The 21073-nt window shown below is 40.8% G+C and overlaps 2 protein-coding genes across 2 annotated transcripts; one reads left to right on the top strand and one right to left on the bottom strand.

Annotated features, from left to right (window-relative positions):
* Positions 1–12056, top strand: trpc1 (transient receptor potential cation channel, subfamily C, member 1). The gene is made up of 13 exons (XM_030769126.1): positions 1–166; positions 712–866; positions 1008–1109; positions 1476–1678; positions 2627–2758; positions 3685–3880; positions 4444–4780; positions 6493–6632; positions 7457–7606; positions 9707–9891; positions 10258–10459; positions 10723–10917; positions 11829–12056. Exons 1-13 carry the CDS (start codon positions 1–3, stop codon positions 12054–12056), a joined length of 2391 nt encoding a protein of 796 aa, XP_030624986.1.
* A 1499-nt stretch (positions 12057–13555) lies between these two features.
* pcolce2b (procollagen C-endopeptidase enhancer 2b) lies at positions 13556–20503 on the bottom strand. Its single transcript, XM_030769683.1, has 9 exons — positions 20424–20503; positions 19960–20068; positions 19082–19337; positions 17574–17698; positions 17261–17397; positions 16926–17089; positions 15500–15583; positions 14351–14518; positions 13556–13686 (listed from the first exon to the last, which is right to left on the bottom strand). Exons 1-9 carry the CDS (start codon positions 20501–20503, stop codon positions 13556–13558), a joined length of 1254 nt encoding a protein of 417 aa, XP_030625543.1.
* Between the last annotated feature and the right edge of the window lie 570 nt (positions 20504–21073).

The following is a 21073-nucleotide window of genomic DNA, read 5'->3' as shown; positions in this document are numbered from 1 at the left end:
ATGCACATCAGTGTTTTACCATACTCGCTCTCTGTTGTAATGGCTGCGCTCTACCAGGGCACGGACGCATCCTCTCCGGATAAGTATCTAGCGTTGAAAGACGTTAGAGAGGTGAAGGAGGAGACGACACTGGACGAGAAGCTTTTCTTGCTAGCCTGCGAAAAAGGTGAGTTGGTATCCCAGCAGCAATTTAACTGCTTTATCGATGGTCACTTGGAATGGAGAAATAATGTTTCGTGATGAAGGTCGGCGGAAACGAAACCTAATTATATATTATACCAAATTTCTTCGTTAGCTTTCAAAAGGAAAGATTTCACAATTTTTTCAAGTTTCTTCAGTTCGAAATTTAACACTAAATGCGCATGCTAAAGGCAGAATTATCCGTCGTGTTGAAAGGTAGAAAGCATGGTACCTGTTTAAAGAAAATCTAAAGCAACAACACCTAAAAGCGACTAGGGGTTTTGGAAATTTGTCACAGGGATGCTAACTACCATATAAAGTAACCACAGCTCAGATCTCATGGCCAGTGTCTTGAGAAAGATGTTACTGCGGCAGTAAAGAACCTAAAGTGTAGCCTGGCTCTGGATGTTTCATATATGTGTGTGCTTGTGAGTGTATGAGAGAGCGTGCATGAGAGAGAGAGAGAGATTGTTACACATATAATCATAAAAAGTGTGTATTTAAACTGTATTGTCGGGTTTGGACTTCAAGGTGACTACTACATGGTGAAAAAACTTCTTGAGGAGAAACGTCATGGCGAGTTGAATATCAACTGTGTGGATGTGCTGGGCAGAGATGCTGTCACCATTGCCATAGAAAATGAAAATCTAGACATTCTACAGCTACTGCTGGAACATGGCTGTCAGGTAATACAGATGCACACACAGACAAGTAAACATACACACACACTCAACAGTCACTCTCTCAGAAAAGCCACATGGAGAGACAGGGTTTTTTTTTGCCTTTTGGAACAATATCAGTTCACTTGTCTCTTTTTACTTCCTTAGGCAACAGACGCACTGCTAGTGGCTATAGATTCAGAAGTGGTGGGAGCTGTTGACATCCTTCTTAATCATCGGCCCAGAAGATCCTCCAAACCCTCTATTGCAGTAAGTTGATCTTAGGATCACAGCATGTTTCTGCATGTCATGTCAGTTCATCTAGATTATCCAAACTGTTGTGCTATATTATGCCTCAGTTCTGTTAATGGAGTTGTCAAATAAGACTCAAGTACAATGTAGGCATACATTATTAGATATTGATTATAGATGTATGTCTATAATTGTTTCATTTCACTGGTGAAATGTACAAGTGTCCTAATCTTTCTGGAAATGTAATGCAAAGATAATTGAATTCGGAAAAGACTCAGATGCCCAAAGTGATATATCTATAATTTGCTTTTGTCAACTGACTGAATTTTTTCAGGCCATGATAATATAAGAACTATACGATATAAAGCCTTTCTTTTGCTCTAGAAATTGATGCAGCGCATTCAAAATCCGGAATATTCCACCACGATGGACGTGGCTCCAGTTATCCTGGCCGCTCACAGGAACAACTACGAAATTCTCACTATGCTTCTGAAACAGGACATTTCCCTTCCACGACCACATGCTGTAGGCTGTGAGTGCACCCTCTGTAATGCCAAAAACAAGAAGGACAGTCTGCGGCACTCAAGGCATGTGATCCTGCTGGTTTTTCTCTTAAACCTCTGGTGTTGTCAATGCAGCTTAAAATAACTCTTGATATAGTCTTGTAAGTAGCTAACTTTATGATTCTTGGAATCCTAAACTATCCAGCTGAGGCTACATTGTAAACTGACAGGAGGTGTACATTATGTTTACCTCTCAGGCTAGCTACCCTCACAAAATGAGATTACACAGACAATCTGAAGACTCTGATTGAGAACGGTTGTCTTTTCTGTTTTGAAAAGCATAGGACAGCTTTGGAATTTGGTGTGCAAAGTGCACTTGGATAGGGGAGGCACTGTTTGCCTTGGTTTGGTTATATGGGAAAGATATTTAATACTTTTATGTGTCTAGTCATGCTCGTCCTTTAAAAGGAAATTGTTTACGTATAGGTCCATTTTGACAATTAAATCCTTTTTAATTGAATTGTCAGTATAAATTATTTCAGTCGACCAACACTTAACAGATTTTTACATTTTTCTCATTAAGATGTATATGAATGCATAGCTTTAATAGACTGAAGTAGTGTACAGGTGCTCAGTCCAACTTATGAGAGAAAGCGTTAACAATACTACACGTCATTCAGGAAAAAGTGTGCAGGAAAAATGCACGAAATGGTTTTTAAAACCCAATTTAAAAATATTGTTTGGAAATAGACTCTCAGCTATTTTTATTGATGACACCATAGATCAGCATATTGTTGAATGCTCTTTAGGTTGTTTCAGAAAATATGCACTTTTGTAAAAAAGAATATGAAAAACTAAAATCTGAGTGTTTGGTCAAAAAACTGTCTGAAATACCAAGAAACACTGAGGTAAGGGTTATAAGTTCATATGTTTAAAAATGCTTAACTCTAGAGTCTTAGAGTTAAGTATTTAGCACAGTGTTTACAATATTTGTCTATCTGTTCTTTCTCATCCATTACTGTTTTTCCTCAGGTTTCGTCTGGACATTTACCGTTGTCTGGCCAGTCCGTCTCTGATCATGCTGACAGAGGAGGACCCCATCCTGCGTGCATTTGAGCTCAGTGCTGACCTGAAAGAACTCAGTCTGGTGGAGGTGGAATTCAGGTACAGAAAAACTGGGGGAGGCGAGAAAGTCCAGAGAGTTTTCATTTGACTAGCCAAACAAGAGAGGAAAATCATTTTTAGACTGTAATCTCAGTCTCACTTGGATAAACAGCTACAGGGATAAACAGACACAGTTTCCTAGTTGCTTTTCTGTTAAGTCCAGAATAACATTAAAAGTTGAATCATTTGAATGAAATTTTAAGCATGTCCCTAAAAGACTGCTGTTAAGCTATTCCTGGACCCAGTCCAGTGTACCGTAGGCAAGCATGAAATTTTACAAAAGCCAGGGCTATGAGTGTTCATATGCTTGTGAAGCTCTTTTGCAATATTACTTATGTTATGAGCACATAGTTAGATCTTGCAAACTCAAAATGAGATCAGAAAGGCTGGTATGTATAACTGACATTGTGACTACAGCCCTTGTTCATGTTATATTATCACATCAGCACTGAGCTGTCACATTTGGAACTTGGCCCACAATCCTCTAGGTATGAGGCTTCTTCCCTTCCCATTGTACTGCTACTGTCATAGAGACTTTTAGGAGTGGAACAGGTTCTTGTCAATACTCAATCAGTGTCAACACTCAGTTGATGATCTGTGCTTTCAAAGCAACTCATTCATGTGCATGTGGATACAATTGATGTTAACAACTGTTTATATTGTAAGACAGGTGACAAGTTAACTTACTATGAAAGGATCAACATCAGAGTTGTCAAAGTGATAGTCTTTGTTTGAAAAGTATCCTCTTTAATATCCCTAGAGACACAGTTCACAGTCACATCTCTACACATTTTGAAGAACAGAATTTGTTTTAGCAATGCTATCCCACAATTTTGCCTCAGACAAGGATCTGCTCCAGTTTGTCTTTATATGTGGTTCAAAATTTTGTTTGTGGAATGAGCTGGCCATTTTTGTCTGTGGAACAGAAACGACTATGAGGAGCTAGCCAAGCAGTGCAAGATGTTTGCCAAGGATCTTCTGGCCCAGGCACGCAACTCTCGTGAGCTGGAGGTCATCCTGAACCACACATCCAGCGAGGATCACGTGGACAAGAGAGGGCTCCTGGAGGAGCGTATGAACCTCAGCCGCCTCAAACTGGCCATCAAATACAACCAGAAAGAGGTAAAGAATATTAACATAATATGTTGGTACAGTGAGTTATGGGTGTTTTACCCAACAAAGACTTTCAGATACAGTCATAAAGGTGAAAGGAATCTAAAGGCATATTTAGATCTAAAACAGGGATGCCACACACCCTTCCCAGAGATCAAACTTTTAGTAGGATTTTTATGCCTACAAAAATACACTTGGTTTTTGTACTGGCATGCTCCAAAAAGGTGTTGATAAAGTTGAATCATTTTGGTCAGCATTCTCCAGAGAAGAGTCTTCAGGAACGTGTTTCGTCCTGTTAGACAACTACATGGATGCGTGTGTAGCGATGAATTACAGTTTGAAGAGGACAAAAAAGGGGTCTAATGTCAAACAGTCAGACCAAAATTATTTTATTACAAGTTATAAGTTATATCACTGAGTATAATTATCTCCTGCCATGATTTGACTGATGTGAACACATGGTAAGTGGACTGCCTTCAATTTTCTATGGTTTTTCTGTTACAAATGATTTTCTCTCTCATTTTTCCCCCACCCCACTTCTAACTGCCTTCTGTGATGTCATGGAATCACAGTTCGTAGCTCAGTCTAACTGCCAGCAGTTCCTCAACACTGTATGGTTTGGCGAGATGGCCAGCTATCGGCGTAAGCACACGTGTCTGAAGATTCTAACGGTGCTGAGCGTGGCACTGCTGTGGCCGCTGTTGTCCGTCTGTTACCTGCTGGGACCACGCTCACGTGTTGGTCAGATCATCCACACACCCTTTGTCAAGTTCATCATCCACAGTGCATCTTATTTCACCTTCCTGCTGCTGCTTAATCTCTACTCTTTGGTCTACAATGAGGGCAAGAAAAACACCATGGGTCCAGCCCTGGAGATGATCGACTACCTTCTCATCCTATGGATTATAGGTGAGCCTGCAGAGTTAGGGGTCCTACCAGTCAAAAGTGACTTCTCTGGTTTTACCAGAGTTGGACTTCAAGGCTTTAGATCCTGTTCATCCCTGAAAGTAAATGCAGTTTGTAAAAATCTTTGAAACCTTTCACTGAGGTATACACTCAAGATGTGTATAATCAAAGACCCTGTTTCTTCCCCCATTTCACAGACCTCACTTTTGAACCTTTGTTGTAGTGAATGAAGACTATTGACTGAGTCAGTACTGTGAGATGATCTGTAACCAATTGCTCCAAGTCTCATCCATTATGGTATGGTTACTGTAATCTAGGAATGACGGGCAGTCTTGATAACGAACGGTATAAGCCATATAACCAAGCGTTTTCTCAGAAAACAGTTTTGTACGTGTGTGTTTCACTCAATGCATCATTTTCATCTTTGAGCAATTATCTGTCTCTCTTGGTTTTGTCGTTATTGTGAAATAGACATGACAGTGTGAGTGAGCGGGGGAAATTTTCCTTTCACATTTTACTGTGACACTGATAAAAAAAATAGAGCTTGTAAAACGGGTAATACTGAAAAGCAGTTCAGGCAAGAGGGAAATGCTTTTTCCGCCCTCATTTTGACAGTCACTAAACTGAGTAAGTCCACTAGAGGGAGGAAGAAGACACCTAACTTTTGTAACTCTACAAATCTGTTAGATAAAAAAAGCACAGACTTAGAGTGTACCACTGCAAACCACACATTTAATTACCATATTTTTTTTTTCCTTGATAAAAATAATAATGCAATAATTTATTGAGTGAAGTGAAATTATTACAGTTAATATATCTTTGGTGCTAGAAGTCTCATAACTGTAGAATCCTTAGGTGAGTGTTACAGTCCAAGGGGAACCTCTAAGTCTAACTTGATGCAGCAGATGCCTCCAACACTAGGTGTACATCTACAGCATGCCCACTGGGAGCCATTACACGACTGCTGCAGTGTCTCAAATTCCATTGTTCAGTCTGTCCTCCAGTGATTTCCTTAGTCCTTAGAACTAGTTTACTGAGATTAAGGAAAGTGCAGACATGTAGGAATATGTATGCATGTGATCGTGTATGCTTCTGTTGATATGGTACTTTGCTTAAATGAGTTTTCCCCATACAAGTAAGCTTTTTAAAAGACTAAGCAGACAGTTAACGTTAATTCACCCACATGGCAGATTTTGAAGTCTTGTTCTGCCTATTCTTCCTGTCCTTGCCCATACCTGCTATCAGATTCTCACACACACATTCAACAATGAAAAACAGGCACCATTTATTCGGATTTACTCATAAATGCTGTCTTGTGGTTATGATTATTTCTTTCCTCTTAAAAGTCATTGGAAATTTACTGAAGCCCTGAAAGCCATACATTAAAACTAGCACCTGCCTATGAAGGGTTTATCTCTAAGTGAATGTATATCAGCCGAATGTGGAGATGTTTTATGTTGCCTAACAACCAACACCTGGAACCATTAGTTTTATTTCCCATCTTGACCAATCTCAGTTTTCCAGACATAAATTCTCCACACCATGCTTATTTCTAACTAGGACGCCCCCCCCCCCCCCCCCCCCCCCGCAGGAAGCTCTCTGTTGCTGTTCAACATGAAATCTGGACATTATAGGCTACTTCCAGGAGTTAGGGTGTATTTTATGGATTCCTATCCTGACACACTGACAATGTCCGTTCCCTTCTGTCCCTCTAGGAATGGTATGGTCGGATGTAAAGCGTCTGTGGTATGAGGGGCTTGAGGACTTTCTGGATGAGTCACGCAACCAGCTAAGCTTTGTCATGAACTCCCTCTATCTGGCAACATTTACGCTCAAAGTGGTTGCACACAGCAAGGTGACACATGGAATATACCATATCAGTGCACGGCATTAAAAAGAAAAAAAGAGAGACCTGTTCAGATCTGTTCCTAATTTGTCAAGTACCTGTCAAGCCAGTGATCAAGTGAGACAGACAGGTTATCAGGTTTTTTGTGAGTTTTTCTGGTTAGTTTGTATTCCTGGAACACACAGGGAGGCTAACGCTACTTATTGGTTTAAAATCCAGCATGCTACTTCAAAACTATATTAGTGTGTTTACACAAAGGCACTTGTGTGAAAACACATGAACATTTGTAAAAACAGTTGGTTTTTCCATTATATTTTACTTAGTTTTACCTTTAGTATGTAATAAATAATACTGACCAAATGCTTGATGATATTAACAGTAGCTTAAAAATCTTAAATATTTTGTATATTGAATGAAATATCCCCATTATTATGTTGGAACTCAGGACTATATATACTAATGTGTTTAGGTAAGCCTGACTGTAATGAATAGATTGACACAGTATCTCAAAACTGCGCTTCCAGAAGCCCACAGCTCTGCAAATTTTAGGTCTCTCTCTTCTCTAACACATATATTTCAGCTAACCTCAAAGTTCAGGAGTTAATCAGGCATGTTAGAGCAAGTCTAAATTGTATATTACTGTGGGCATCCAGGAGTAAGACTGAGAAACATTGGTGTCCAGGATGCAAGGTTGAGTGTTTATTGCCCCCTGCTGGCTGACAAACATCACTGTTACTATTTTTTCACCCGTAAACAGTGATGCATTTCAGACAAACCATAACATTTCTGTGCATGCATTTTAAGTATATATTATGTTCCTCTTGGGCTTCCAGTTTAAGAATGTGGAGGACACCGAGCGGAAGAACTGGGATGCATTTCACCCTATCTTAGTGGCAGAGGGTCTGTTTGCATTTGCTAACGTGCTCAGCTACCTGCGCCTCTTCTTTATGTACACCACAAGTTCTATTCTAGGACCCTTACAGGTAAGCATTATCTCCACTCTCTCAAGTCATATGACTAAAACTCAATATACACATAGGTAATGTGACACCTTTATACAAAACATACGTTTTTATTATGTAATCCCTGGAGGCCATTTGAAAGTCCATTAGTCTGTAGAGTCAGCGGTCATTGTCTTTGTTTTGTAACTTTTCTCTCCATTATGTTCTCCTATGACTTTGCTGATGGTCTGGACTTTGTTTGTCAGTGAGGGCCCTGCCACGTGACTCATAGCTTGGATTGTGTGGTCTGCTTGTAATGGTTTGCTACAGAAAACCTCGTCCTGATTGTGTAGGCTGGAAAGCAGGCATTAAAAATATTCCCTCCCCCTACTTCACTTACTCTCTCTCTCTCTCTTTCTCTCTCTCTCTCTCTCTCTCTCTCTCTCTCTCTCTCCCTGAGAAGCTTTCTTTTTGTTAAGCTTTCTCTCTCTTTATATGACTATCAAATGTATGATGAGGAAAGAAAGCAGCAGTTAAACTCATGTTCTGAGCCAGTGCCAATTATAACATGTAGCAGTAGCTGTTTTGTGTGTAAATCTCAGTGAACAGCAGGGTAATTGCGTTTATAGTCTGCCTATCATACTGACTCACTGCTGTCTCTATCCTTCTGCACGTGCTCCTAAACTGACATCACGGTCTGGCAAGCAAGGATGGAAAAGTAATCTGCTTAGGAGACGTGAATTACACATACAAATGTATCCACATACACACATCACAATTAGGGCTGTACACACACACACACACACACACACACACACACACTTATATAAATCCACTTTCAGTACACAGAGAGCCAAAAACAACCACGTAACTCACAAATGTTCTTACAGATATAAGGAGAGAGCAGTGGGTTTGGTAATACTTATAGCAACACCCATTGATACACCTACAACAGACATACTCAGGCCCTGATTCAGCGTCTCCAGTTGGCTGTCTTGGATGAGCAAGACAGTTAAGTAAATAGTTCCATACACCCCAAGAGGTAGGAACGTGGTCTGTATGCGGAGGACGATGATCATCTGGGTTTTTGTCAAATGGGAATGAATGACTCACTTCTCAGCACACACTGACAGGTTACTGAGAAAATACTGAGATCACGAAAGGTCAAGATGCCGAGAGACCACCATAAGGTTCTCTACATGACACATAAGGTTGAGTCGACGAAACCGACCATTTGCGACCATTTTGAGGACTAAGCGGGAATAGAGCTGTTTGAGGAATCATGTTTTCTATGTACGTCAGTTTTGCCTCGGTAAGGATGAAAGGCCTCTGACCCTTTGCATTCCACTGATGTTTCTACAATACCCGGTGGGCTGGCACGTCATGTCAATAAAGCTAAAGTATGAGAGGGGAAAACCTACTGCTGTTAAATCATGCAGTACAAAGCAATCTGTGAGGAATTAGACGTGAAAGCCCTCACTAGGGATTTAAGTAGAAACAAGAGCATGAATCACGCTAATTGGAAAAAGAATGGATTCTTTTTCCTTCAAAACAGTTCTAGAGAAACTCGACCACTTGTGATTCATTCTCGTCACTCACTCCTGTTACTTTAGTGCAATGTTCCTGTTGTATAATGTGTTTGGGCCTCAGTCAAGGTTGGACAGAGTTGAGCATACAGAAAGAAAGAAAACAGCCTCTAGTGTGTTTGTGGGGTGTTCTGCTAATACAGTCCAGGGGATGTGTGAGTTCTGGCGCAGAAAAGTTTTTCTGTCTTCCTCATCCTCCATGGACTGACCAATATTTGCCTGAAGAGCCACGAAAGTTGGGTGGGGTGTTATCTGACATGTTAATGTGTTTAAAGATGACATAAAGCCCCTCAGAGGAAAAAATATCATTCTGAAATAAGATTGTATTTACTTTTCCAACTTAAGCAACTCAACCTAAACATGTTGGCTGTTTCCAAAATGAGCAGATATACATTTTTAATGTACCTATGTTCAAAAATAGTCACTCTGAAAATGGAGCTCACACAGAGAAGAATTTACCCCGGGCCTCTTGGGCTGTTTGAGCCTGACAGGTCAGTTTGGTGTGAGTTTAGATTTAAAACTAAACGTGGACTGTAAGTCTGACTCGATGTTTCAGATTTCCATGGGCCAGATGCTGCAGGAGTTTGGAAAGTTCCTGGGTTTGTTCCTGCTGGTGCTCATCTCCTTCACTATTGGCCTGACACAGCTCTATGGGAAAGACATGAAAGATCCATCCAAGAGTTCGCCCAAGGACTGCGAGGGAATCTTCTGTCAGCAGCAGAGCAACGACACCTTTCACACGTATGCACTTCTTATACCTCATTTATCGAAAAAGTGTGAGACGGAGTAGTCCTGTTTTCTTGCATTCAGCCTCCAGCCCCCTTGCATCAATTAATATGCTAAACTATGTGATGATTTCCACATATACATCTTGGTTCTTTATATCCCAATCGAATAGAAGAATAGAACGCTAGAATGAAGTGTCATTTCACTCTTTGACATATAAAAGTCACATGGAGGCTCATTTCTCACACGTGCATATTTAATAAGTACATTGAATGGAAGACAAGCATATTCCCACAAATGAATCTCATCTCTCCTTATTGTTGTAATGTGAAATGCTATTTCCAGTTTACAGCATATTTTTGTAACCTCTGCTTCTTCTAGCTTCATGGGGACTTGCTATGCGCTTTTCTGGTACATCTTCTCCCTGGCCCACGTGGCACTGTTTGTAACACGGATAAATTACAGTGAAGAGCTGCGTTCCCTTGTGGGAGCCATCATTGTTGGTACCTATAACATAGTGGTGGTTATTGTGCTTACCAAGCTACTGGTGGCCATGCTTCATAAGAGCTTCAGGCAGATTGCGGTGAGTGGTATATTCTTCTAACCGATATTCTTGTGATCCATAACTAGCTTGATCTGAGGTAGCTTGGACTTGTTTCAAGGATACTTTAAAAAACATGTGCTTTGTGTAATTTATAAGCCCATCAAATTTACGGTGTCATTGACATGTCTTGATCGTCATCCAAGAGTACTTCAACATAACAGTTTTATAGATCTGCTCTTATTATCAGCTTGAGACTCAAATTGTCATTCTAAATATGATGTCTGTCTTTATGCATACCCCAGAACCATGAAGATAAGGAGTGGAAGTTTGCCAGAGCAAAACTGTGGCTCAGCTACTTTGATGATAAATGTACCCTCCCTCCTCCTTTTAACATCATCCCCTCTCCAAAAACCATGTGCTATCTAGTCACGAGTCTCAGGAAGTGGATCTGCTCTCATACGTCTTCTGGGAAGGTCAAGAGACAAAACAGCCTCAAGGTGAATGATTGAGATGCTTTCTCTGGGACCATATCTCTCTCTGCTGCCTCACTCTTGTTGCTAGGTGACTCTGGCATGACATATACAGAACGGTACTCTTCTTGAACAATGAGCATGTGGCAGATAAGTATCAATGGATAAGAAACTGAGATAGGTGAACAACCAATGCACTTTCATGTCTTGATTTTAAAAAGTGTTCAGTAATAAATAGCAGCAATGAGGAGCATTTTGATATTTCTTAAAGGACGCCAAGACTGCGCTGATAATACAGTGAACTGCTTTCTATAGGAGCAGCTGTTATACTCCTACAGGTCAAATCCACATATCAAGTTTCCTTCTCCTGTTAGTTCTTAGTTATACTGAAAATTGGTGATATTCTTTTCAAGTTTTTATGGGCATTTTAAATGAGAAGAGTTCTTTGCTCTGAGAGGAATAATATCAATCTTCTGATTTTGTGAATCACCTCAGGTCAAATTTTGCCATGGTGATTAACTTTTTTCATTAGAAGAAGTATTCACTGGAAAAAAAAGATAAGCACAAAAAAATCTGAGGCATGTGACTTGCACCCACTTGCTCGTCCATGTGAGATGTGCAGTCTTGGAAGTGGAGAGCTTACTGGCTTTACACTCTAATGATAAGATATTACATAGAGGATATCACATATGTAAGATATTCACATACATGTGTAAAGACATTTGAAAATTGAGACTTTTACTTGCCAGTGGAAAATGATTTCTAAATTTAGCTGTCATTTTTTGTTACACACACACACACACAAACAGGTGTGCATCTATGTTCTACATATAGATGTGTGTGTTGTCCACACCTTACTCAAAGAGCACTCTTGGCAAATCTAGGTTGTCATCTGTAACTACGCTGTGCACATGTTACATGGTGGCTGTGCTTTGCAGGAATGGAAGAACCTGAAGCAGAAGAGGGATGAGAACTATCAGAAGATAATGTGCTGTCTGGTGCATCGTTACCTTACCTCCACACGGCAGAAGATGCAGAGCACGGACCAGGCCACCGTGGAGAACCTAAACGACCTGCGCCAGGACCTCTCCAAGTTCCGTAATGAGATGAGAGATCTCCTGGGCTTCCGTACCTCAAAGTACGCCATGTTCTATCCCAGAAGCTAAGCTTTCCCTCAGCCAAAACTCTCCTAGCATGCTCGGAGCCATTTACCTTTTTTCTCTTTTATTTTTAACTTTGGAGAACACAAACAGAAACTTCACTCCTGGGACTCAACTGGAAATAAAACAATATTATAAACCAAAGCCTGCAGATTCAGACATTATATAATATTCCCTAAGCCCATTGTTTTTACTAAAATTGTCATCCTTTTTGACAGCAGAATCTAATAAAAATTTATGAGAAAGACTTGGCTGTTTCCGAACTGCTTAATGTCCCAAGTTTGTTTGGAAAAGCTGTGAAAGGTCCAAGTAATGGGCTGATTTTCTCCCATTTGTTCTGGCAAGGCAAGCGGATAGAGTTGAACAACGAGTGAAATACTTTTGAGTCTCTACACCAGAGTTCATATTTTGAGTTTCTTGAATCTCTCCCCTAGCTCCAAACCCAGCTGTTTTACCATAATAACCTTCTATTTTTTTAAAGCACTTATATCATCTATTTAATTATTTTTTGAAGAAAAAAAAAGAAAATGAGAAAAGGATAGGGTGTTGTTTTAAATTGCGGATGTAGCAAGTGTTTAATGAATGGCTTCTCTCGGAGCCAAATGTTCCCCGTGTGAACTTGGAGCAGATGTCTTAACACCTGCCTTAGGTAGGTAATGGCATAACTGTGTTTGCCAGCAAGGCAGGAAATACTGGCGTCAACAGAATGCTCCTTTTTCAGCTAAGTATGTATCACTTTGGCTGAACATAGTTAACACAAAGAGAGGGTCAGGTTAAATTTGATCATGAATTTTAATTTCTCTCACAAAACAATCATTTATAAATAAACATTTACCATTAAAATTTTTATTGGTATGAAAATAGTTTACATTGGACGTTTCATATTGTCAGTTTCATTATAAACCTCTGAATTGAATCAAATCAAGTCAACAGCTGAAACCAAAATGGAGTGCTTTGATCTACGTGTGGAAAAAATAATAGTGATAGAAAACACGTGATAGACTTTACTAAAATTCCAGCATGATACCATTGGATACTACTAAATTATTGCACTTTTGTCACCACATAAGATGCCCAGCAAAATTGTGTTCATCGTGAACATAATAAATCATGAGAATTTTGTAAACACTGTATTATTAAAACACCCAGCTCTCACTTTTATTCTTCCTTTTGTAATATCCCCCATAGTAAATCCTGATGTCTGAATTAGCCAGGTACACTCTCTCTCCTGTCATTTCCTATCATAGCCTTTTGAAAACAGTTTTCCACACTTGCTAGTCACACATTAAACTGGACAGTTTCAAGAGAGAGAAAACATTAAGACAGAAAAAAAAGATGTTCCAGACTAAATGGTCTTGTACCCAATAAAGAGAGGTCCTCTTGTCACTGAAAGAACTGATGGGCAGAGCTTAGACATGCAGGAATGAGGGTTACTGCCCCCTCGTGCGGGTGAAGCTGGTGGGGTGTGGTTTCGGAAAAGGAGGGAGGGGGGGCGGTGGAGAGCTCTAGCATTGCTTGTTCTTCAGCACGTTGAAGGCCCTCTGGTTCTTGGCCTTGAAGGCCATGACAAAATGCTGAGGGGCAATCATCCCACGGCCTTCCTCATCTGCCTGGCCCATGAAGATGTAGTTTAAGCCTAGTGAGGTCACACAAAAAGAGCCTGAATGCAGTGGCGGAAACGGCAGAGACATTCAGGATGATCGTCTGTCAGCATCTCTGTAGCATCTGGATCTTCACACTCTTCACCCCCCTCACATATGTTTATATGCACCAATATAAACATATGTGATTGTAAATCATCATTATAACAACACCACTCAATCCCTTACAGAAAACCAATGCTGGCAGTGAGTTGTACCTCTTACCTTAGACTGACTGTCATCATCAAAGTCTATGATGAGCTTGGTGCATGGGTAGAGCTGGGGCAAACTCAGAGCTATCCACTACATTATTCTGTGGAACCTGCTGGTTGAAGCTGGATCCACTTTCTGTATGTGTTACTTTGTTTATTCACAGCTAATTACTGTTACTCACAATTACTCAGTATCCCTGTTTTTCTTTTTTTTGTTTTTTTGTGGAAAAGCTGCGTCTTTGAGAAGACACTGTCCCTTCATTTTAACCGCAGACAGACCATTACTAACACACAATAAAACGTCTTTATATATGTGGTTTTATAAATACACTGTTGTGCTTGTCTGGCGGAGAGGCTGATGACCACTTCTTGATTTCATAATCTGAATGATTTATGTAGTTAGTGGGTGTGAACTTGGAGCCACTGTGGCTCTGTGTCGAAAACTCACCTCGTCTGACAAACGGGCATTTCTTGCATAGGATGACAATCTTGGTGCTCATGGTCTTGCCTGCTTGTTGGATGGCAAGGTTTCCTTCCTTGTAGACATTGATTATGGAGATTGTGGCATACATGCTTCCCCCTCTGGTCACAGCACTTATAACAGTTCCTGTAATCACTAATGAGTAACAACCAGAAGAGAGAGCTCTGTGAGTTTATCCAGTCACACAGTCATGAAAGATATATGTATATTGAGAAAACAGACTGTGCTTTTGATTGGCCAAGCCACATCTTCAACTGACTTTTAGCCAACAAAAGACAGTGGTTTAGATGTATTTAACACAAAGCATCTTCTCGCATCGTATTCTTCATTCAAACATTCTGTGAACATTCTGCGAGTGAGAAAATATGAGTGGCTTGTCTTTTTAGAGCCCTTTGGAGAAAGAAACTCCGGAGGGAACTCTGTAATCTGGTGGGTCATTACTTGTAATGATGTATAGTACTTCTCTCGATAGACGAGTAACTTTCCACCACTAAAATGTTCAGGCTATTTTTCTCCCAGCACAGATACAGCCTTAACATACTTGCCTTTTCCCCCCTCATATGCAAATGCCAGTACACTCCCTGCGATATCATAATGAAATATCTGCCTCGTTTGGGTAAACATCTCCTGCATGCAAACATTACAGAGCTGTTCCAGGGGCAGTGACTGAGGCCAAGGAGCAAACGGAATCAAAACTCCCATTTACTAGCGGTTTACTTACAGTCCATAGCTATGTGTTTACACTAAGGGAACTGTGTTCTACACACACAAATCCACTCTTCCCCTGGTGCAAAATTCTCAAGGAACCTTTTGAAACACACTGAAACAAACCAGCGGCCCAAGGCTAGTGTGGCATGTCAGGATCACGAAAACACCCCTGTTTCTCTGGAGGTTTCCAAAGGCCAGTTTCCAGCAAACAAACAAGGACTCAGCGCAAAAATGATTTTCTCTCACTCCATACTGGCACAAGCTCAGGAACCAGTTATTGTTTACTGTTCTCTCACTCTGTGAGTGTGTGTGTGTGTGTGTGTTTGTGTACAAGCTTGTAAGTAGCATCAATATCAGCAGTTTTGCTCTTTCCCTTTTTCTTTTTTTGTGCCTTTTTCTCTCTCTTACCAAAGTTACTGGAACAGTAATGGCTCTCGGGGGTTCCCTTCCGTTTGCATTTCTGTCGACAGAGCGCTGCAGAATACTTCAAAGCTGGGGAAACAGGCAGAGATAGCAGGCATACATTACTGCTTTTGTACAACAAGCCCTTGGCAAGGTTCTCTACTTTATCTGACAGAAATGCTGAACACATCAGTCTAAAAGTGCCTGTGCATAGAGAAATAGTGAATAATTCTGTATCCTTAGCTAACATCTGTTTCAAAGCTTCTCAAGTCCTGTGGGAGAACTAGAAAGAAGGAAAAATAAAATCACAGTATCTGTTATTCCTACTTCTGGAAAAAAAAAGAGGGGAAAGAAAAACAGCTTCAGACAGACGATAAAGGCTATCGGTGAAAGACAAAGGGAGATTACATCACTGACGAGGGCAGCCAAGACTCTGCCCCCACCCAAAACCCCCCCTTGTGAAACTGGAACGTCCAAATACGCGCAATCTAGTACGTCTCTCCCTCACACAGCAGTCAGTTGAGGTGAGAGCAGAGAACACATGCCTTAACTGACACGTGAGGTTTTGGCCACTGTATATTTTTCTTACGATGAGATGTGTAGTGGGGCCGAGTGATGTAACGTCTATGGTGAGGAGCTCTGTTGGCTTAACTCTAACATGGAACCAACTACATTCGCCCGACTGTCATTAATGAACCTTAAGTAAGAGGAAGAATGAGTCTGGTCACATTCATCCAAAGGAACAATGCCAAATGCCTTCCCTTAGACTCCCAGCCACATTTGGTAAGCATGGCACTGCTAACATAGGACTGTTTACACTTAGATTGCTTCAGTGATTTTCAGCTTTTACAAAGCTAAACAAAATCAACTTTGGCATGTCCAAATCTGATTGCGTGGGAGGCGTGTGTGTGTACGTGTATGTGTGTGTGTGTAGTGTGTGCGCACGTGTGAGTACACAAGAATGTGTGAAGGAAAGACTGTGTACAGTTAAAAAAGCTTATTCCAGGTACATTTCCAGTAAGGAAACACACTGCCTATGCCTATCTTTTGTAGGCTGATTAACTTTGAAGAGAAATTCTACATCTTGGCATCAGCATCGGAGTTCGGTTGTCAGACTCACCACTAAATCTTCAGGCCACTGCATCAGATCAAACGGACCAAAATAATGGTGTGTGCAACAGATGTGAAAATCCCATATCTAAGCTCAGTGAAAAGTCGCATAAAAATACCAGAAAACTTACTAATTCAGCATGTATAACATGTTTTGGCAGTGTGGTTACAATTTTATGTCCAAAGTATGACCACACTATGTAACTGAAATGCTATTCCTACCTATTTAACTGGTGTTTAATGGTATTTAATTCAAAATCACAGATGCATCTGATTAGCTCCATGACTTTGATTATATCCAAGCTTTGCAGGAGGTCCTTACGTATGGGTCTGGTGGTTGTTGGCTGCGTTGTAGTGGTTGGTGGGACTGTGGTGATGGTGAACTTCTTGGGTCTAAACTTGTAGTGACCGATAAAGCCATCTGCAGTCAAACTCAGGTCTGAGAGGAACTGAATAAGGAGCTGATTTCCCTCAGAGAACACTGGACTGGGAACCGGAGAGACAGGGTATTAGAATATTAGAGCTAATGTTTATTTAAAGGTGAATGCCTATTTAAAACAAAGCCGTGCTAATAGTAGTGTGTTTATCTAATAAGGGGAGGATAAGAATGATTTTATCTTTAATGAGGATTAAAGCAGAAATAAGTGGATGACTCACGCTGGTGGGCTGTCTCCACAGTACTTTCCAATCCTCTTAGCGTCGTTAATTTCTCCTCCGTTAAAAATTGCCACATAGTCATAACGACAGTAGTTGTCTCTTTCCACGTCAAATTTCTCAAATTTAACTTCTATAATCTGTATGGAAATGCATTTGTTTATGTGATACAGAGCCCACACCAGAGCAAATGACACAAGAAACAAAAACCTCACAATAATAAACTACAAATGTAATATACTGAAGACTTAAGAAATCACTCCCACTAATATGTAGAGTAGATAGAATTGATGACTTGCTTCAGTGAAGGACTTACCTGATTTTTTGGTGCCACTATGTGCCAGGAACAGGTGACTCCAGCTGGATAATCTTTCTCTGGCCAGTTTGGGGTCTTAAAAGACCCAGACGGTTTTACCAACCGACCCCCACAGTACTGATCTCCTGTTGTACAGAGACATTCATAAGAAAAGAAAAAAGAAGCCCAATGTGTCCAAACCATTTTCTCTAAAATTCAAATAACAGGGTGAGACATGAGGTCAGCCTGGTATTTAATTGGAGGGAATGCTTTGCGTAATTGTCTGGCACTGTTATTTGGATGCCCTAATTCATACTTTCGTTCGTTCTCTGTCTTAAAAAGTGGCTGAGGGTCTGAGCACATGGTTGCCCGAAATGTGCTGTTAAAAGAGAGACCACATGCGGAAGACATCGTTAAACATCAGAACACCATCAAGCTGGTAACCACACAAGCTACGAGAACCGCCAAAACACTCTAGGGACAGCTTCAACTAGTGTAGCTTCTGCTAGGACATGGTCGTTTAAGGATTTCATCAGAGATTTATAAAAACATTCAAAGTAAACACTGCCTGAACAGATCTCTGTCAGTCTAAGGGATAAAGCGGCAAAAGGACTGAGCTCCTGGTAAGAATAAACTCTGTACACACTAGCCCCTATTTAGATAACAGTCAACAATCATTGCAGCTGTCAGCTACTGAAGTAGAACAGAGAAAGAGGAGGAGGGGGGATAAACCCAACCATTAAAATTCCAGCAACTTTGTAAGATAGCGTGGACATCTTGTCAGTCTGGGACACTGCCTATTTCTGGGCTGTTGGCTGTAATGCTTGGAGGGGAAGAAAAATGCCCATGAGAAATTCCACGTCACAACGTGAAAATGCTCAGCAGTGTTCTCCTTTTGCATTTGACTGATATGTTCAGCTCTGAATCAACAGTCTGCTCCTGTCCGGTACCCTCAGGCCAACCTATTACTTTTAACAAGACGAGACAAAAAAAAACCCTGCCATTTCTCTCCCATACCTTGTGAATCTATATCCATGTAGAGTGTTTCACTTGATGCATTACTCCGTTTATTTTTAAGAATGTAAAAACTTCTTATGTCTTATGTTCAAGTTGAAGCAATATATTAACTCTCTCTTGACCTTTGTAGAGCACTTAACAGTCAACAGTCATCTAGACATGCCCATTACGGCTGACCTATGGCCTTTAAGACACGCACCATTGCTAATATCCTGTGTTTATGGGAGAGGAGACACAGGTCATAGTGTGATGTAAAGGATGAGAAAACATAAGGAAGAAATATTGTATCCATATCCAAGGGCTAATAGGGCCAATAATGTGTTGCATGAGTCGCTTCCAATAACATGACAACCATCCTTCCTATTTCTTCCAAAACTGATCTGAGTACAGTGTGAGTATACATTCCCTGAGGCCTCAGATGCCAATCATAAGACCTAATTAGAGGTTAACTGTATTGCTTACAAATTATAATTAAGTAACTGTGTTGCCAAATTGCATTACTTGATTATTACCTCGTTCGTGTGGTTGAGCAGCAGAGTACACAGCCAGAAAGCCACTCCCTGCTGTGTTGGCATCAGACACCATCTGTATGAGCATCTTGTTGCCAGTGGAGACGAGGGCACCAGGCGTGAACGTGCCGCAGAAACGGCCAAGACGTTGTCCATTGGCATGCCCGCTGTAAACATCCACATAGTCGTAGCGACACAAATTGTCATTTTCCAAGTCGATGAAACGGAAGGAAAGGACAACCACCTTGCCCTCAGGGACCTGTATGTGAAACCACTTATGTAGTTATCAGATCTCAACAAGTAATGAATGTAATGTTCATGTTTCAGACCACGGTACGTATTTTCTCTTGATAAACTGAATATAAACTGATTCTAATTGCTATGATCATGATAGAGTCACTAAGTCAGTATTTCAGCATTCATCTATGGTACAGCAGTAAAAGTAATCACTCTACTATTTTGTGAATGTTATTATGTAGAAGAAAAGCCAAGATTTTCAACACAGACAAAAGTTTATGCATATGAGCTATCCAAATGTTTAGTTTGTCTTGTCCATGTGAAAATATATGACATCTTTCATTTTAATGAAAACGGTGAATCACAAGTGCCATACAAAGCTCATACAGTCTACACACCAAAAGTGCCAGCATGTTCTGAGACGCAGAACAGGTTCTGAAGCTGGCTTGGGGGCACTCCATGGCCGCTAGTCAAATACCTCAGCCTACCCCAATTACAGACTGAAGGCACATGGACCTGAGTCCAGCTGTAATTAACTAACATTGCGTCATTTTACTGATGTTCCAACGCGTTCAGGCACGACGCGATTTTGTAAATACAGTTACTATGATTCAATGATCAAATAGTAGGGATACGCTACTTACGGTTATTCTCCAGACACACTTGGTATTTGGCGGATACACTCCTGGGTATCCTTGGCTACCGATAACACCAGATTCCCCCGTTATGTTTCCTCCGCACGTAAAAGTCGGTCTGCAGGAAAATAAGACGATATGCTAATTTATACGATATATGTCTGAGCTAAAAGGGAAACGCCCGATTAAGCGCACATCAGTCTGTATCAGTGACTAACGTTGCCTATGAAACTTCAGTGATACCATTGTGTGGTTGAGACTGCTTGTACCACAATATACAGACGCATCCTACATAATAACGGTACCAAAACTGATGCAGATTCTGAATGTCGGATTTTTTCTGTAATGTTGGGAAGCTGTTTCTATATTCAGAATTTGTATTCTAAATGAATTACTTTAAACATTCACCAGCGTTTCTCTTGAATCTTGAACAAACACCAAACCAACGTCAATAAAAACAAAATCGAAGGTACCTCCGTTGAGACTGAGTGCGAACCTCGGATATTAGCAGCAGTAGACCCCATGCGCAACAGACGCTGCAGATTTTCCACATTGTACGGTTAACGGGCCAGGCAGTTTGCCTGTCAGTGCATATGAAATTGTATGCCGACGCTCCGCAATGGAGAAAAGTACCCAGAAGTTCCTTGGGGGGAGTTTCGTTGACTGCAAGCTGGAGCAGATGAATATAACGTTTGTTCTGCGTAGCAGCAGGGAGCACCCGGCAGCTGCTTTTTTCCCAAAACCTTGGATCAAAGACTGACACACCGAGAGACAGGGAGGGGGTGAAACCCCGTGCGCTTCCCTGGTCTAACACCTGACAAGAGCATATTAGCCGTTTCTCGGGCAGTTTTGATCTGGGAAAAAAATGTTTGTCTGACAAAATAGAACGAACGACAAAAACGAAAATAGATGTTCACAAATGGAGCTACATTTTCTCATAGTGAGCCTTATTATTGTGGTTTTATTTGATACGCAGCCCTATGTGAGAAAGTAGGCTTGTCTCTGAAAGCAGGGATTGAAAGACATTCCTCAAATAAACAACATACAGACAGACAGATAGATAGATAGATAGATAGATAGATAGATAGATAGATAGATAGACAGATAGATAGATAGATAGATA

This window comes from Chanos chanos, chromosome 3 (assembly GCF_902362185.1).
Source record: "Chanos chanos chromosome 3, fChaCha1.1, whole genome shotgun sequence".
NCBI lineage: Eukaryota > Metazoa > Chordata > Actinopteri > Gonorynchiformes > Chanidae > Chanos > Chanos chanos.
This window is presented reverse-complemented; position numbering and strand designations above follow the sequence as displayed.